This window comes from Camelus ferus, chromosome 1 (genome assembly GCF_009834535.1).
Source record: "Camelus ferus isolate YT-003-E chromosome 1, BCGSAC_Cfer_1.0, whole genome shotgun sequence".
NCBI classification, from domain to species: Eukaryota; Metazoa; Chordata; class Mammalia; order Artiodactyla; family Camelidae; genus Camelus; species Camelus ferus.
The window spans coordinates 7,778,165-7,796,411 of record NC_045696.1 but is presented as its reverse complement, the minus strand read 5'-3'; the positions used below and the strand labels follow the sequence as shown (position 1 = coordinate 7,796,411).

The 18,247-nt window shown below is 46.2% G+C and overlaps 1 protein-coding gene across 1 annotated transcript in view; it reads left to right on the top strand.

Annotated features, from left to right (window-relative positions):
* The window catches only part of SIM2 (SIM bHLH transcription factor 2), a 44,830-nt gene that overhangs the window by 9,836 nt on the left and 16,747 nt on the right, over positions 1 to 18,247 (top strand). The window contains 4 exon segments of the mRNA XM_032468584.1: positions 1,922 to 2,011; positions 8,493 to 8,601; positions 11,812 to 11,897; positions 14,082 to 14,281. Coding sequence (XP_032324475.1) covers positions 1,922 to 2,011; positions 8,493 to 8,601; positions 11,812 to 11,897; positions 14,082 to 14,281 — 485 coding nt within the window.

Sequence of the window (18,247 nt, the reverse complement as noted above, 5' to 3'; positions counted from 1 at the left end):
CCTTCTATTTTGTGTTTTCTTTAAAAGAAAAAAATTTTTGGCTACGGGACTCGGTGACTTGGGGCAGCGAGTCAGCCACGAGCTCTGCGTTTCGAAAAAGCAGATCTTTTCAAAACTCTTTTTCCCCAACATTCCTAGTGTGATTTATTTTTAAAAACGCATGCGCTGGGGAAGAGCGGGTCCCGGGGATGTATTTGAAAGCCTAGGCTTTTACAACGTAAAGCCAACGGTGTGGGAGCCGGCGGGGTAATGGCGCTCTTGGAGTCCTTCCCGCGCGCCCTGCGCTCTGCCTCCGCGCTCACTTCCAGCGCCCGGAGCGGCATTTTGCATGTCTGATGCTCCTACATATTGTAAGTGACACTAATATCAGGGACAACTAAGTGCCGGGGAGCGCTAGTGAAAACCTGGCGGCAAAGTCAACACCCCCGTTTCTCCACCGTACATTTAATTAATTCCGGAGTGGTGTGTGGATGGGCGTCTTTGCAGTTAATACATATGCAAACGCATGAGGTCATTTGAAGCTATGAAGGCATACCCAACGTTTTCCATTAAGAATATTATTTTTTAAGCTCCCGCTGGCAACTTTCAGAACTTAATTATGATTTTCTCTTTTACTGGTGTGGCTGACCGACCCATGCTATTTCAGCAAATGTATCTCTTTAACGATTTTGGAGTTAAGCAAGAATGCAAAGTGTGCCAAAACGTTGATAACTTTAGAAACTGCTAAAGAGTTTATATTTTTGAAAAGGAGTTTACTTGGGGAAATATTTCATAGCTGAGTTAGAAACATGAAAGTCAGGCTTATAATCAAGATGTTGATTTCAACCTCCGCACAGGGAAAGGTAATGATAGCTTACTTGGCAAAGAATTTTCGCATCAAAACTGTGTCTGAGGCAGCAGAGTGTTAAGGATATCTTTCCAGTTTCACTTCTACTACATTCTTTTTAGCCCCCCCCCAACAAAGAAGGGGCGGATTTAGAAAAACCAAAGGTAATCTGGTTTCAATTACATGCTGTAAAAATAGAATTTGTGGCCAGAAATTAATTTGGAATATTTTTTATGGGGGCAACGTTGTGGTTCGTATGGGTCTTTCACCAACTTTATTGCTTTTCTTTGGTTCTGGTTCTAAAATATGAATGGGTAAATAAAATGCAGTTTCCTTTTTCAAAAATAATTTAGTCTTTTTATCTTCTCCACACATATAATCATTACCTTTTATTTATCTTAATTACCTTATAATTTTACTTTATGTTTTTGAGTGCTAGCCAACCTAGGCAAAATCAGAGTATAATTTAGGTAACTTTAATTTTTCAGAAATTGATACTTTTTCTCCTTGAATTTTGCAAATGTTGTTTGATCTCTTGCAAATTCTAAATAATTAATTCTGTAGACATAGTCTGTTAAAAATAACTGAGTGTTTTCTTTTATTTTCTGGGGAATGGTCGTGTTCAGAATTTATTATTCAAATGGTACTTAGGGATAACTAGAAAATTGTGGCAAATAAAGCGTGTGTTCTAGTGGTATAAATGGCTGCCAATTATGACATAAAATGGTCTATACAGTGGTAGATTTTCCCCTAAGTACCATACAACTCCGGATTTGTGCTAAGTGCTAAAATAACCCCAAACAATAAAGCTACTACATTTAAACTGAGCATGATAGGAATTCTCAAATGTTTTGCATGATTTTTGTGATGTGGATATAAGACTCTTTTTAAAGTGCTTTAAAAGCATTTGAGTGCCTGGCTGGGGAACTAAACCTTCAGTCCTTTTCATGACCCCTGGGACTCCGTTTACATTGCATTTAACGAATATACATTGATGATAATATTTTATACATTCGTCCATCCCAGGGACAGTACAATGATTAGATTTAACTCTAATGTCTATCATCTCTTACCCTGATACTTTTTCTTTTACAGACTTTGGATGGATTTGTTTTTGTGGTAGCATCTGATGGCAAAATCATGTATATTTCAGAAACAGCTTCTGTACATTTAGGCTTGTCCCAGGTGGGTATTGTCTAATTTCACATACAACCAAAATAATAAATTAAGCATTGGCAGATCTTGACAGCTTTACCCAACTTGAATATGAGTCTGTCTGGGTGTCTGTTTTTGTGCACGAAGGTAATCCAAAATTGCAAAATGGTCTTCTTAGGTCAGCCAGTGGGGCTTTTCTTTTCCGTGTTACATTTCACTTTTTTACTTTCTTTTTCCTTTGGGGTTAATGACCAGTAATATCTTCACAACAGTCAGCCTCAATTGATAGCCTGGACTCTGCTTATACAGTAACGCTCTCTGCCGCTAACAAGAGCTTCACAAAGGGAGATTTTTTAGTCCTCCCTTGATGGTCTGCACGTGGTTTTGTGAGTTGCTAGGAAAGCGAGAGGAAAGCTGATGTAGAACATGGATTTTATGCAGAATGTGCTTTGGGGAGAGAGAAAAGGTTGGAGGGGGTAGATTTATGAGTGTTCACATGGAATTCAGGGTAATTTTTCCTGAGTTTTTCCAGTTCAGTGGTCGTTTCAGTAAAGCATTTTATATGCTTGTGATAGAAACTCATAAAACTCAGTTTACTACTGTTTTGCACAGCAAGGTCCTGGTTTCTTTTAGAACATTTAAATATTACCGATTTTTCTGGAACCATCTTCTAAAAAGGGGTTCATTCCTTAGAGGAAAGAAGTGCACTCAGCTTTATCTATCCCATCAAACCAAGGGTGTAGAGCATTTGGTTGCTATCTGGGCTGTGGCGGGTCTAGATGGCGAGGAGTCTGCTGATGGTTGCCATGCACATTTCTGATTTAACAAGTGTGGATCATGGTCCTAAGAGTCACATTTTCTTTTATACATATAGGGGCTAAACGTTTCTTTACATTGTGAATTATCAGAGTCCTTTATTATTATTATTATTATTACAACTGAAGACACACTAGAATTAATTAGATACAGGAAATGGGCTCCCAGGGGGAACATGAATAATCTGTGTTGCACCAGCCTCCTCATGTAGTTAAGCCAAAATAAAACATGCCAATTAAAGTGGCTTGGGTTTTCTAACTGAGAAACAAAATTACCAATTTGGAAACCTGCATCTGGTGTATTCCTTTTCTTTTTCTGCCAAGATGTTTTTTAAACCTCCTATTTATTTGAAACCTTCTTTTCCAATGGATGGAAAAAATTTTTCCTTATCCATAAGGTGGGTTTCTGTGCCCATGTGTTTCTTCTGCAAAGTCTTCTAAATTGAATTGCATATTAAAATTGCATGGCAGTTTTCTTTTCTCTTCCTCTTCTCTTCCTTTATGATACCAGGTCTCCCAGATAAGATTGACTAAGGCTTGACTGTTAACCTATGTGACTCATGGGATTAGTGACCTTGTAGAATGGGAAATACTGTTGGGAACATGAAATTTATTCTTTTTATTTTTCTGAATTTCCACCTTATTATTCTCAGAATATTTAGAATTATTTAAGGCCCTTTAGTTGAACCCAGCTTGATTTCTACCCCTGGCTTGATCTGTGGCTGAGTGCTCTTGATCAGATTACTTAATTTTTTAAATCGTAACTTATAAAAACTTTGATTAGTTTTATAATAATGTCACAAATAAGACAAAACATTTCACAGACTTTTAAAATGACCTGTCAAACATATTTTAAAATAGGTAGCGTCACTTTTACTGAATATTTCATTTAGGTCTGAGCTCCCTAGTAGTCAAAGCAAAAAGGAAAATAACATTCAGTTATATGATTCTCATTGTCCAATAAGGCCAGGTAATTGACCTCCCTGAATCATAACTAAGAAAATAATGCCTGCTCCACCCCCTCTCTCAGGATCATGGTGAGAAACATACCAAAGTGCATATTTTATGTGATTTATAAACTATAGGGAGCTACACAAAAGCCAGGCATGATCACAGTTTCATTAGAACTGCACATAAAATAGCACAAAAGTTGCTAAAACAGCATACTTTGGTGGGCACATATTAGAGATACTCAGTCATGGGGAACGTCCTGGCACATCATAAGGCACTGTGCACGTACCAGGACTTTCCAGATCATTCCATCAGGCTGCTCAGTCTGGCATCCTACATTTCTCGCTCTGTCGTCTTTCTCTTTTCATGTGGGAAATAAAAATGATTGTTTTTGAAGACAGTAATTAAGAATGACCAAAATATTGGCTAGGACACATGATTAACTCCACAAAAGGAATTCTAAGTAGAATCATAATTTAAATTGTATTTCCTTTTGGTCCTAATGCAGACATAAGACTTTGTATGTCATAATTTTGGAAGAGGAGGGAGTGATACACTACCATTTTCCAAGGAAGTTGTAGAGGTGCCTTTTGTCTATATGTTGTGAGGAAAGTGTCAATTTGAAAAAAGTCAAACTGACTGTGTAGAGCGGCTGATTTTTTTTCTGATCTCCTGGCGGGACTGTCTCAGTATCAGTCTCCAGCTACAAAAACACTTTCATGCAGCCGTGAGCCCTTGTTAGTGTCTGGGGAGTGCTTCGTGGTGAACTGTTTAAATAAGCAACAACAAGCTTTTCCCTCAAATCTGCCTCCTGTTCACGATTAACTCTGCAGAAGGAAATCTAGGCAGAATCACAATGTGTATTTTTTCCCCCTGTCTTCTTAATAGTAAAATAAGGTATTGAAAGGAATGTCAAATACCCAACTTCTGTTTTAAAAACAATTTTTGCACCTTTTAGATTATTTTTATTAGTAGTAAAAAGCCAGACAAATATGCCAAACATGAAAACTTTATTAAAATAGACTTCAAGGTTTTTTTAATCACCAGAGTTAAAGTGTTAATAAAATTTTACCCACTAGTCAGAGTAACTTTTTAAACAGGTTTTCTGATGAATAAGGACAGTAATAGCTTATATCTACATACCACCTTCTGTGTTCCAAGAACTGTCAATTACTCTCAGTGACAATATCTCTTTAAGTAATGACATCTTCCACATTAATTCGGGGTTAAACTCTATCTTAGCAGCTCAGCCTCTAGGGAACATAAGCTCCTAGGTTTGCCATAATGACGTGATAACTCACAGCAAAGTGGTGCATTTTTAAAAATCTGCGCTATCTAAATAAGTTTCTAAATTATCTATTTGAGAGCATAAAAATTATTCTTTATGTGTGATAAGTCCATCCCAATTCAAAACCTTTTTGGAATTTTTTTTTTTTTAGCAAGTATTGGAATAAGCGGTCTACTTCATGTAGCAGAATTTATTAGTTTATTTTTGCTTTTAAATGAATAAATGCAGCCATCCTTGCTGTCAGACTTTAGTACCAAAAAATGGCAGTGAGAACCACAAAGTGTGAGTTGACCCCTCAGCCCGCAGTGCAAGTGTTGGGAAAGAAAGTCGAGCTTCTGCTTGAAAGTTCCACTTGGTGTTCCGCACACAATCATAACACATAATCATTCACGTAGACAAACTTGTATCTACTCGGAGGGGGTAGAGTTGGAGGCGCACTCTTTATCTGCCAAGGTTATGAAATGATTTAGCTTCATGGTTTTTTGGTTAACGAAATTAACTTATATTTGAAGAAGGATAAAAGCCTTACTACATACCTGCTCTGTATTTCTTTGAACATTTTAAAGGATCCTTGTGGCTTCAATCTCCTTACCAAAGTTGCATATGGTCTATAACATCCAGGTAACTAATACACATTCTCACATAATACAGCTATGTCTGAAATAGCTGTTCATGAGATACATAAAGGAAAATGGAATATTTGAGATTGTGGCCGGAAGCCCACCATAAAAACAGCCATGGTGTTGTTTGGGGCCATAAGACCTAATCCTTTCACTTTTGAAATAAAGAGAAAGAACAGCATTTAATGTTTGTTGACATAACTTGAACCCTGAAACCCAAACCATCTTATTTTAAAATGCTTAATTTACCATACTCAGCAAAACACCCAAAGCAGAGTAATGTGTGTTTCCAGAATACTGGGTGACTTTCCCCTTCTGACCCAGAATATATCCATTTAGTGCTGTATTTATCATATGTAGTTTTCTTGGCAGGAAGAAAAGCTATTCAGCAAAACATAAAAAAGCTCTTAGTAGGAAAGCAATTCATTTTGTAGTTAGCTGGGTTTTACGAATACTAAAATATCACATTGAGGGGCTGTTTTAATAAGGTTGATGTATGAGACCTGGGGAGTTTTATAGCGACAACCGTATTTTTTTTTCTTTTTTTGGTGAGGTAGTCACATTTCTTTCAACATTCAAAAGCACGAGTAGGTATGTAAATACAGGGAACACCACGTCAACCATAATTTTGAGTCAAGGTCAGCACGGTTTTATCATTCCAAAATTTGTCCTTTAAAAACATTTCCGTTATTTGAAGACGACCTTGCCTCCTGGACAGCCCTAGAGGTTTATGATTGACCCGAGTATTCAGAAAATCAAGCCTTCTAGTCTGCCTACCTTCCCTCGTCTCCCCCACATGCTTGTGATGAGAACGGAATTTCTTTGGAGACAGATGAAGCTACTCTGGGATTAAAAAGAAGAACTTCAAGCAAATCAGAATTGTCGTTTTTCTCTAAAAACCTGGATAAGGGAAAATGAGAGGTCAACACACAAAAAATTCTATTTCTTTTCTTTTTTTCATTTTTAAAATAAGCCGTTGAAATTATGGATCAAGTGAAAAAATAGTTCCCTGACTTATTAGCCTGTGTCACCCACCATGGGACAGAATCTCTAAGGCTGCCCTCAGGAAGAAAGGAGATTGTCCTGTCCAACTGGCTGGCTTGAGTGTTGCTGGTTTATTTAAACTTTGTAAGGATTAACAGGACGGACTTGAGAGAAGGGTGTTTAGTTTTTAGTCTCTATTTTTAATGAAATCATGCCGTAACTTTTTACCTAGGCAGATATCCAGTTGAGTCCTTAGGAAAGTGTCAGGTTGGGGAGGTGGAGAGAGAGGGTTTGCTCTGTTTGCATGATGTGGGAGAAAAATTCCATGAATAATGCAGAAAACAGAACTGTGGAAACCGTTTTAGGGACAAAATTACCTAGCAGGCCAGAAACATAATTTGTTCTGAATAAAAAGGCAGCTCATACGTCAACAAAGTGGAAGAAGTAGCTGGAGGAACGCGATAAATGACTTCACCTCTCCATGTCCCCCAACCCTGCTACCGCCACCACTACCCACCCCACCGCTGTCCTGAGCAGAAAGCAAGTGGCTTTGACACCGATTTGAGGCAGTGGTCCCCAGGAGAACCTCCCCATTCAGCTGCCTGGCTGGGGCTGCACCACCAGGGCTGCCCCTTTACAGAAGATCATGTTATCTGTGCTCTAACTGAGCACAGAGCTAGCCTCCCAACGAAACAGGTGGGGAGACACAATTAAAAATAACGAGGGAGTGGTTGGGACAACCCTGAGCTCACCCTCGCCCCTGGAGGCAGGGCTGAGAAAGAGGTCCTCAGACCCGCCTGAGGTTCTGTGCACCTAAAGGCAGTGTCTCACCCACTCTGGGCTTTGGGGTCCCACTGGCTGTAGTAGACATGCCATCACCGCACCGGGGCCCTGATCAATACCAGGTGCACTGACTCACTGTCCTTGGCTGCACTGTTGTAGCTCTGAAAGAGGATCCACCCACCACTGCTCAGAAGCTGCACTGTTGGTGGTAGTTTCTGGAATGTTCTATGCCACTGCCAATAGGTGAGGGGGGCTCTGGTCCTGAGAATCTGTTATCCCCTGTCATGGCACTTGTGTTTGGAGGAACAGTCACCAAGTTCTCAAGACCAGGAGCTGAGTCTCTGGGGACCTCTGGAGAAAGATGGTAACTATGGTACTTTCCTAGAGACACCTGTGCCTGCAAAGGGTCCTGCCCAACAGGGACGTGGCCTCTAGGCTCCATGGTGGCCTCTGTGGGGTGTGTCTGTAGGTGGTGTCCAAACATCAGGGGAGCAACCCCACGGTCATGTGGCTCTCTGGAGAGGTCCAGACCCTCCCCGAGGTCACGCAGCCGCCCAGCCACACCCAAGGGTGGGAGCTGCACATTAGCACAGTCACCCTGGACCAGGGAAGCCACAGACACGTTTCTGGCCACGTGAAGGAGGCCCAGCAGAGCCCGAGGGGAAGGACCTTGTTGGGGGCGAGCACCCCAGGCTGTCACAGGGACCCCGCAGGACATGGCTGCTGGCCTCCCGGCCGCCAGTCCCCGCAGGCAGCAAGTGAAGGATGGGGCCCAGCTCCAGTCTGATTGAAGCCACCTCCTACATGAAGGATGCTGCCCAGGGCCGGAAGGGTCCCTCAGCTCCATGGCACACTTTTTCCAACCTTCCTTCCAGTTCCTCCTGCTTGGGACTCTCCTGTCCTTGTTGGAAGGTGTTGAGAAAAGGCAAACGTTTCCGTGTGCAGAGAAGGTGTGGGTTGTAGGCGGAGATCAAAGTCCTGTCCCTGGCGGGTGCACACTGTGATGCACCTCCCCCCACCCCCTGCAGTTCTGGAGAGGATTCCTGACTCCCCCTTCCCTCCCGCGGCAGGTGGAGCTCACGGGCAACAGCATCTACGAGTACATCCACCCCTCCGACCATGACGAGATGACGGCTGTCCTGGCGGCCCACCAGCCACTTCACCACCACCTGCTCCAAGGTACTTCCTCCAGACGAAAAAGAAAGCCGAATGAACACCAGACGAGGCTCTTGGCTGTAACCTGAGGGTTTGGTTTCCCAAGCTGCCCAGCCAGGGCCCCTCCAGCAAACACACAGTGCCCACCAAGGGGGGAGTTTCTTTTATGTCTCTGTCCTTTAAAGCAACACTACCGACCCCCTTTCATGCGCCAGAGACTAAGAGACGGTGGGCAGGAGACAGAGAAGAGTGCTCAAAGGCTTCTCCCCTCAGGTGCTCTTGGTTTAGAATTCCAGCAACACGGGTCTAGACCTGGGCCTTTTGACAAAGGGTCTGAGGATCGAACTCAGGGGCGCCTCGAAATTGCATGCGAAAATTACATCTTTATTCCTTCCAGTTGGAATCTGGTATTTCCCTTGCCTGTAGATTGTAGACACTAAGCCACCTACTGTCCCTGGTGCCTGGGGCTTCGCCTACAACAGAAATCACAGGTATTTTCACTTCACATTACAGTTGTTGCAGGCATTTAAACGTATCAGTCATGCTCACCGCTACTTTGAAATTTCTGGAGTTTATGCTCCAGTTTATTAAGGTGTTAATAAAGCAGCATATTTGTAACCATATCACCACTTGTTTGAATATTTCAGTAATTCTTTTTGGATACAGTTGATCCCCTTTGTAATCTCATTTATTTTTATGCAGTAAGAACCGTTATTCTGAGTGGGCATCTGCAGGGTTTGTGCTGAGGCACAGGACAGCTAAGAAGCCCTGGTCTGGATGGAAGAGGCAGGTCCATCTCGCTGGCCTGGCTCCATGGGGACAAGAGCCTCCCCCCACAGTCCCACGGTTTAACATGTGTTGACTGGCTCCCCACTTCTGGAACAGACATGGCGTGGCTGTGATGTGGGGCACACCATGACACAAGAGTCCTTAACTCATCACTGCGATGTGTGCTAGGGAGATGCAGAAGAACTCATTCCAGGGGCCCTGGCCTTGTAACTCCCTCTGACCGTCCAGTGAGACCAACCAGCACGCTGACCGAGGGGTCTTTAGTCTGCTCTGGACTGTGGTGTCCCAACTTGGCCAAACTTCCCCAGTGAGACGAAATGCAAAAGGAAAAATGTCAAAAGTGATGAGAATGGGGTAGCCAGTCACAGGGGGAATAAAGTGGGTTCCATTCTTCCTTATTCCTCTGGGAGGGGTCATTCCAAGGCTAGGAGGAGTGAACAGAACCGTATCCCTCAGTTTCAAACCCCTTGCAGACCCAGCTCTGTGGCTCCTGTGTTTTAGCCCCAGAAGTAGTCACCACGCGTCTACCAAGGAGAGAGACTGGCATGCTGGTTTCTGAGCTGAGATGTGGGCTTAGGGGGTAGCTGTGGCCCCTGGTGCTTAAGTCCTTAGAAATGGTCTGACGGCAGGAATGAAGAGGCATAAGGCTCTGAAGAATTAATGTCTAACAAAATGAGAGTGATGAGAGGACGTTGCTCCTGAATTTAGTTCTTTCACTGTGGGGTTGTTTAAAACTGGACAAAGACTGCAGGAGTCTCAGAGAATTCCTCAGACCGTCCTGTTGTTATTGTTTTAAAAGTTACACAGCGTGTTAATTGCATGGCACAGGCGTTCTGCCATTAGCTGTGGTTTCATTTTATCCTTCCACGTCTAAGCCTTTAAAAAGGTGTATAGAACATGACAGCAATGAATCTTGGGACTGTCCTGAGACCCTTCCAGTTTTCCATGCGGTTCACGTCAGAGGTGGAGCTGCAGTACAGGAGGAGAAGGTCTAGGGGAGGTGGGTTGTCCGCTGACTCATTTCCACAGCCACCCGAGTGCACCGGCTTGGAGGATCACCAGCGCTCAGTTTTCTCCCTGACTTCTCATTCGCAGAGTTGGCTCTCTGCAACTGAACGGGCCCCGTTGTTCTATGGTAATTGTGTGAGAAGTGGGCTCTCCCCTAAACCGGATCATTTGTTACCAGGTGATGCTTTTTACACCTGAGTGTGTGTATCTGGAAATGGGGCTGACAGGCCACCCTGTTGAATTGAAGCTTCCACCCCCAGACCCCAGCCTGCTGCAGAGCAGTCGTGGGTAAATACGGCAGCCCCTCCAACTCGGGGAGGAGGAGACCTCTGAGGCATCCCCTTACCTGCACTGGGCATGCCCTCAGGGAGGGGTGGAAGGCCCTGCTCCATTCCTAGCGGTAACGTTTCTTTAAAAATTAATTTATTAACCACTACCAAATGGCTGTTTATTTAGCGTGGAGTGACCTCACTCTCACCCCGGGGGGGGGGGCGGACACTGCCATCAGAGCCTCAGATTGCTGGTGTCCGGCTCCCTAAAGCAGAGTGGAGGGGGCGGGTAGAGTTCGGTGGTAGAGTGTGTGCTTAGCATTCACAAGGTCCTGGGTTCAATCCTCAGAACCCCTATTAAAAATAAATAAATAAACCTAATTACACCCCCCCCCCAAAATTTTTTTTAAAAATGCAGAGGGTGTTTCCTTAGAGGACATTTGCATTTGCAATAGTGAGATCAGAGATTCGGGTGTGAGGCCTGCAAGAGGAGTGAACGGAAGGCTTTGGGCCAGCCAGAGTGAGAGTGGACGGGGAAGGGTGCGTGGGGAGAGGGGAGGGGGTGGTCCATCCGGGGCTGTAACTGAAGGTGAAGGCTTGAATCTGGGACCGGGTCTGCTGGGTCCTGTGCCCCATCTCATGTTGCTGAGCCGTCTCGGTGCCCATGGGGCCCTGCGGCTGGTGCCCTCAGCCGGGTAGAGGTCTGCATCGGTGGCTTATACTCAGTATCTGCTCCCCTGGGGAATGTCAGATGCTTCTGGGCTTCCTGGTGGGCTCGGCCCCACCCAGGGCTGACCAAGGTGATTCTCTTGACACCAGGCCTCTCTGTGGCCACCAAGAAGGGACCACAGGCGGGTCAAGTTAGGCCAGGCCTCTGCATGTAGACCCTCACCTGGGCCGCAGGTTGGTGTTTCCCAAGCCCTTGCTAGGCTCGTGTTCCGGGCTGCCCTTTCTAGAGCACATGGGAGCCACAGCAGGACCGGGCCAGTCTCCCCAACCCACCTGCGTCCCGGCCACCCACACAAGCTCTCTGGGTGGGGGTCCAGGTGGCCTGGGACGAGGCCTGTGGCTGCCTGATCCAGGTCCCAAGGGTTTATTGAAGGACCATCGGGGCGAGACAAGGGCATCATGGGACAGTTTGCCAACCTAACCTCACTCCTGCTTTCAGAGTATGAGATAGAGAGGTCCTTCTTCCTTCGAATGAAGTGTGTCTTGGCCAAAAGAAACGCCGGCCTGACGTGCAGCGGATACAAGGTGCGTGGGCGGGAAGGGGGCAGTGGGCCTTCCTTGTGCTTTAATTTCGCTTCACATTCAAGGCCATCTGCAGGCAGGACGGCGCAGCAGGGGGGCCAAGCGCTTTTTACCGCCTAGTGGAGACTCTTCTAGTGATGCTGCTCCCGGCAGGTGTGAGAGCCAGGGTCTTACAAGGATATTCCAGGCAGGCTGGATTGCGTTGTCTGAGACCAGGAATAAACCGGGCTAAGGGTCAAATTTGACCTTGGCACCTGCAGTTCCTACTCTGCACACAGGTCAGTGCCACTGTACAGCCACCCCTAGACTTCAATGAGACTCTGCCCTCCAGGGCAGGATCCAGGGTCGGCAGCGAGTGCTCAGAGCACAGAAACGTCGCTCTTGCTCCCAGAAAGTTCGGCCAAATCCAGTGATGACAATGATGATATACATGAGTAATGACAGAGCCATTCCGAGGGCAGAGCTTCTGTCTGTGGCATCTCATTGAGTTAACTGACAGAGCAGCCCCATGAGAGGAGTGTCATTGGCCCCATTCTACAATCAAGGACAAGAGCTGAGAAGGTGCCAGCGAAGGGCACATGGGCTAAGGGGCAGAGGGGGCCTTCGAGCCCAGCCCTCGCTCCTCCAGGCCGCGTTTCTCTGCCATATGTGACCACTTGCTCTGGCTAACTCCAAGAGCTGTGGGCAGTATTGTACCCCAGCATCAGTAGGCCACTCCCAGACGGAAGGGCGGGTTGGGGGGAGTCCTCACTGAGCCTCCTCCCCCCTCTGACCCCTCTCTAGAACCCCCCACCCTCCCTCCGTCTGCAGTTGCTGTCTGTTCTGCCTCTGAGGAAAGAGGCCATGAGCCCATCACTCTGGAGCTCGAGGCTGATGGCAGCCTTTCTGCAGCAGAATTTGTGTAAAAGGAGGGAGCGGTGGGGTGAAGAGAGAGGGAACAGTTTTGTGCCTTTGTCCTTTGTTCTCTCTTTCTGGAATGCCCCTCCCCCACCTCCTTCCCATCCCAGGGTCTGCCTTCCCCCACCCCCAGCCTCTCCTCAGCCCCCATGTTTGAGCCTCACTCCCAGCTCTTCCTCTGACCTTTACCAAACTCTCTTTCCTAGTGTGGGGTATGCATTTCTTACCTGCTGTCCCCGGCTCCAAGCCTCAGACGTGGGGAGCCTCCAGCACCTCCCTGCGCCCAGTAGACGTTCTTCTGGAGACTTGGGTCTTGAGTTGTTTCTGTCACTTATTAACAGTCCCACTGTCTGATCTTAAGCAAAACCCAGCTGTCCTCAGTTTCCCCATCAGTCAAATGAGAGAAGAGGCTCCAAGGATTTTAAGATTTGTTCTAGCTCTACGGATGGTGAGTGCATTCAGGAATCCTAGAGGAAAGTTTTCTGAAGAGAGAACTTAAGATTTCGCTGTTCATCACTGCTATTATGATGAACATGAGCCTTTCAAGATTTTACTGACTGTAACTTGTATAAATGCTTCTGATATCGAGGCTTAAGGCTGTACAAATGTTTCTGTTTGATATTTGGAATGTGGTACATTCTCTCTTGCAAGACTCTTGGCTATAACAATCATTAGTGTTTCTAAAAAGCCACTCCGGACTTCTGCTTATTATAAGCAAGTAAAATCTTGAATTATAAATAAAGTAAATAAAGTAAAACAAGAATACACTAAAAATGAGGACTTTTTTGATCGGACTGAAAGAATTCTTCATTTTCTGGAGTGATACAGCTTGTCACATGATATAAATGTCAAGGTAACAGTTGCCAAATTCAATCCTGTTGGGAGATGATCAGCATTAGAGTTACTGAAGTGAACATTATGGAACAAATGGTTAGCTCCTCAAAATGCCTCTGTTGTGCCGTGGAATTGCAACTTGGCCATGAGTTCAGTATGTATAAATCCATTCTATGTGAGAGAGTCTTAACTGGGGGACTTACTCGAGGACAATCAATTGCATTAAACAACACTTCTATTTTATTGTGATCTTGTTTCCTAAGAAAGAAGCCTAGTTCATTTCTTCTGAGCAGTGAATCGGGCGTCTGTCAGCATGTTGGCCCCATAGCTCAGTAGAGGGTGGGCTGGGGGGTGTTCCAGCACATTCTGGAAAGCAAGCAGGCCCAGAGCCGGCAGGAGGGGGTGCGGGTCTAACCCCTGGGCCGCCACCGGCTGACCCTGTGTCTGCTTCCCCAGGTCATCCACTGCAGTGGCTACCTGAAGATCAGGCAGTATATGCTGGATGTGTCCCTGTACGACTCGTGCTACCAGACCGTGGGGCTGGTGGCCGTGGGCCAGGCGCTGCCACCCAGCGCCATCACCGAGATCAAGCTGCACGGCAACATGTTCATGTTCAGGGCCAGCCTCGACCTCAAGCTGATATTCCTGGACTCCAGGTGAGCTTGGCAGCTGCTGCTGCAGAGTTTTGGAAGACACCGACGGTGGAGACTGATCCCTGGAAGCCACACTCTTAAACCGAAATGTGACAAGGAAAAAGCCATAATAAGAATGGGAATGACAAAGAGATTTAGTGAAACCAGGTCAAAAATTGAAGGAATTAGTATCAATCTTAATACTCGGGGGCAGCCAGTTTCTCCAGCTTATCGGAACTGGAGCTACTTTACAAACAAATAAAACTTACTTTGTTTTATTTGTATTTTCATCATCTCACTGGAGTTGGAACTGGAAATCTGTGTTGTAGGCAAACGTTGCCTTTTTGGAAGGCGCACGACGTCAGGGTTCTGCCGCGTATCTCTGTCAAGTTGGTAGGACTTTAAAACAAACAGAAAGTTTCCACTCTGAGTCGTGTGTGTGTTGTGGGAAGGCTTCCAACTCAGGCTGGCGGGAAGCCGGGCTCTGACGGTCACCGCGGGGCTGAGGCAGCCAGCAGAGGTGGCCCTCGTGGAGAGGGGAAGGTGTGACCACAGCTCAGCAGGCCCCCCCTGCTGGAGTCTGGGCTGGGGGCGCAGCTCTGGCTGACAGACAGGGCGAAACTGCAGTGTCCCCAGAGCTGCCTGCCACTTGACAATGCCCAGCAACACAAGAATCTCTTTTCAGAGAGAGACAGAGGCACAGGTTTGCTGGTTCACTGGGGTTCAGGAAAGCCCGCGGTTGGGAGGGGGTGCGTGTGCGTCCCCTAGGGCAGGCTGCTGGCCCGCAGGGCCTCTTTGGGCTTGGAGATTTTCACCCATTCCACTTGCCACAAGGCTGTTAGGAAAGATGAAACTTGCTAATAGCCGTGAAGCATTGGTAAAAGCGAGAGAGAAGCTTGATGTGCCTGCAAGGTGAGTCATTTTGCTTTTTGGCCATTTATTTATTTATTTATTTTAATCGAAGTACAATTACCATATGTCAATTTCTGGTGTACAACACAATGTCCCATACATATATTCATTTTCATATTTTTTTCCATTAAAGGTTATGACAAGATATTGAGCATACTTTCTTGTGCTATACAAAAGAATTTTTTTTTTTTTTTTGCTTTTTGGGCTTTTAGAGTCCTTGGCCGTATAGACAGGAATAAGTGTTCAGAGACCCCGCTCCTGGCTTGTGTGTGTAGCTGAGCTTTCTGGGAAGAAAAAGTTACATTTTTTTTTTCCTGTCTGTCCTGAAACTAGGATTTATTGATTCTCTTATTTTTTACCCACTTTTTACTCTTTAAATTTGTGGAGGGGAAGGTATAGGTATAGTTTAGTGGTAGAGTGTGGTGTGCTTAGCATGCACAAGGTCCTTGGTTCAATCCCCAGCACCTCCATTAAAAAGTAAATAAATAAATCTAATTACCTCTCCCACCAAAAAACAAAAGTTGTGGTAAAATATACACAACATAAAGTTGATCATTTTTTTCATAGACGGTCAATGTAATTTATCACTTAGTGTGTGTCTACAATGGTATAATGCTGTCATTTTCAATACATTAACTAATTTAACCCCTATGACAGTCCTGAAGGGGCAACATTATTATGTCCAATTTTTTAGATGAAGAAACTGAATCTTGGAGGGGATGAGAAAACTTACCGATGGTCAAACAGCTAGTAAGTAATAGCGTCCTGGCCAGGGCGCGGTGCTAGCGCACCTACATGTGCAGTATGTGGAACTGTTTTCTCCGTTCTCTAAATTGAAACACTGAGACTTTAGAGAGAGTTTAGGTATCTCGCCCTGGGCCAAAGATAAGTGGTTGGCATTATTGAGTTTCCAACCCGGGTCTCCCTTCAAAGACTTTGTATTTTCTCCTGGATTATAAAATTGACCATTAACTATTTATGAAGGAAAACTAAACTTACCTGGTTAGGGGTGGGAGGTGAAGAACAAGCCTTAGTTCATCGTGACTGCGTCTCAGAACCGTTCAGAGGTAGAGAGGTGACGGGGTTGGCCCTCCAAGGTCGTTCTATGCTCCCAGCAAGTCCAGGCAAAGAGGAAACATTACTCCTCAGGGGAAGGACGCCGGCACCTCACAGAGGGCCAGACACCGCCCAGCGACAAGCACTGTTACCCTGTGGTAGAGACAGAGGCATCTGCAGTGGGGCGAGCTGCCCCAGAGCCTGGGCGTGTGGAAGAAGCCGCCACACACAGGGCAAGGGGGAGAGAGCGGTTCTTCCAGACTTGGGAGCCAATTCTAAAAGCCAACTTTTAGCAAGAAAACCCAGTGTCCAAGTTCATTGTTTCCGAAATTGGGGAGGGTATAATTTCCCCCTCGTTTTGTCTCCTAGTTTTCCCTTGACCATCCCTGGAGAAGCCTCTGAGGCTTGGTGAAGCCTCTAGAAGAGGGAAGAGGGGCGTCTCCCCAAGAGAGAGTTTTCAGGTCTTCTTGAGTTGTTCAACCCACACTGCTTTGAAACATGACAGGCAAATGGAAGGTTACAGAAGAAGGTACGCGAGGTTAGCTCAGGGGCCAGCTTGCTCCCGAAGGGCGCGTCGGATGTGGGTTTTCCCAAATGCCAGCCTTCCTCTATTTCGGGCCATACCCCCGAGGTGAGCCACCTTGAGGAAGACTTCCTGTCTCTACAGAAGACCAAGAAGTTTCTCCCTGCTAAGTACCAGGAAGCTTTGAGGTTTTTCTGAATCCCAGTCATATAGGAGGTGCTTAAGGGGGTCAGAAACATGCTGGAGAACTCTTCACTCTCTGGCCTTCAGGGGGCTGCAGCTCTGTGGTCTCTAAAAGGCCGCTGGGCCGGGGGCAGGGGAGCTGGCCTGGTACTAGGGGGTCAGCAGAATAGCCCAGCGGGGTGACATCAATGCCTACATCCAAACCCCAGAGGCCACTGTGAGGGGTTGGCCTGAAACCCAGCAGCCCCAAGTCACAGGGCCAGCATGGTGGGCCTGGCCCAGCATAATCCCAGACAAAACTGAACTCGGCATAACCCGAAGTTTGGTTCAGAAGGGTTTTGTGGTATTTCACTTTGAAACTGTAGCTGGTGCTTTTGCTAAGGATGGGTGAACCCAGCGATGTTTGGGGTTTGGCAAATCCCTCTGACAGGTCTTCAGACACTAGAGGGTTGGAAAAAACCAAGAGGGCGTGCTGCCAACCCTTCCCTTTCCCTTTAATTTTTAAAGCCAGTGTGTACTTTGATGAGAAACTTAATACATGTGTTTCTGATTCATTTACACGTTCGGGGCTGTTGTTCTGAAACTTTACGTCCAGAGGGTCTGGGAAGCCTCTTTCATCCCCACACCATAGAGATGCCTGGTTTTCTTTTTGGGGGGGAGCCAGACGTCTCAGTTTTCCTGCCACACAGAGTTAGGCTCCGACGGGGCCTGAAGTTCTAGGTGGCCCTTGGACAGGTCCCCCGAGCCCTGACAGGCTCTGGCCTGTGCAAATTCCCTTACTACCCACCTCGAGCCCCGGCTCCTTCCTGCCTTGGAGGAACACCATGGAAATGTGTACACCAAATAGTGAGTGATTCCAGGGAAATATGAGGCTCACAGAGATTTACGACCCGAAGCCCGTGCAGAACTCAACAGAAAGGGGAGTGGGTTAGGGAATGAAAGCGAGGTCGGGTTTCCCCCATTTAATTTACAGCTAACGTTTCAGACCCGGGCCAGCAGAGCCCCCAGTCCTGGCCGTCCTCAGCCCCCACCAACATCTCGCCATAGCCTCACTTGCTTGGGGATCCCCGCTTGTCCCCCTCTTTCATCTGTTCCTGAGTATCTGTCACCAAGATGTTCAGGCCACCTCCTTCCTCCAGGGGCACGGTCCCCAGTGCAGTTGCCCAGAGCCTGGGAAGCGATACCACGGCCACATGCAATTTTCACCTACAGGCTAGTGATGATGCAGACTTGGATGCTGAGAGCCACTTTTCTTCAAAGAGCTGAAGTGGGAAATTAATATGTCTGGGGCTGGATGAGAACAAAAGGGGGTTAAC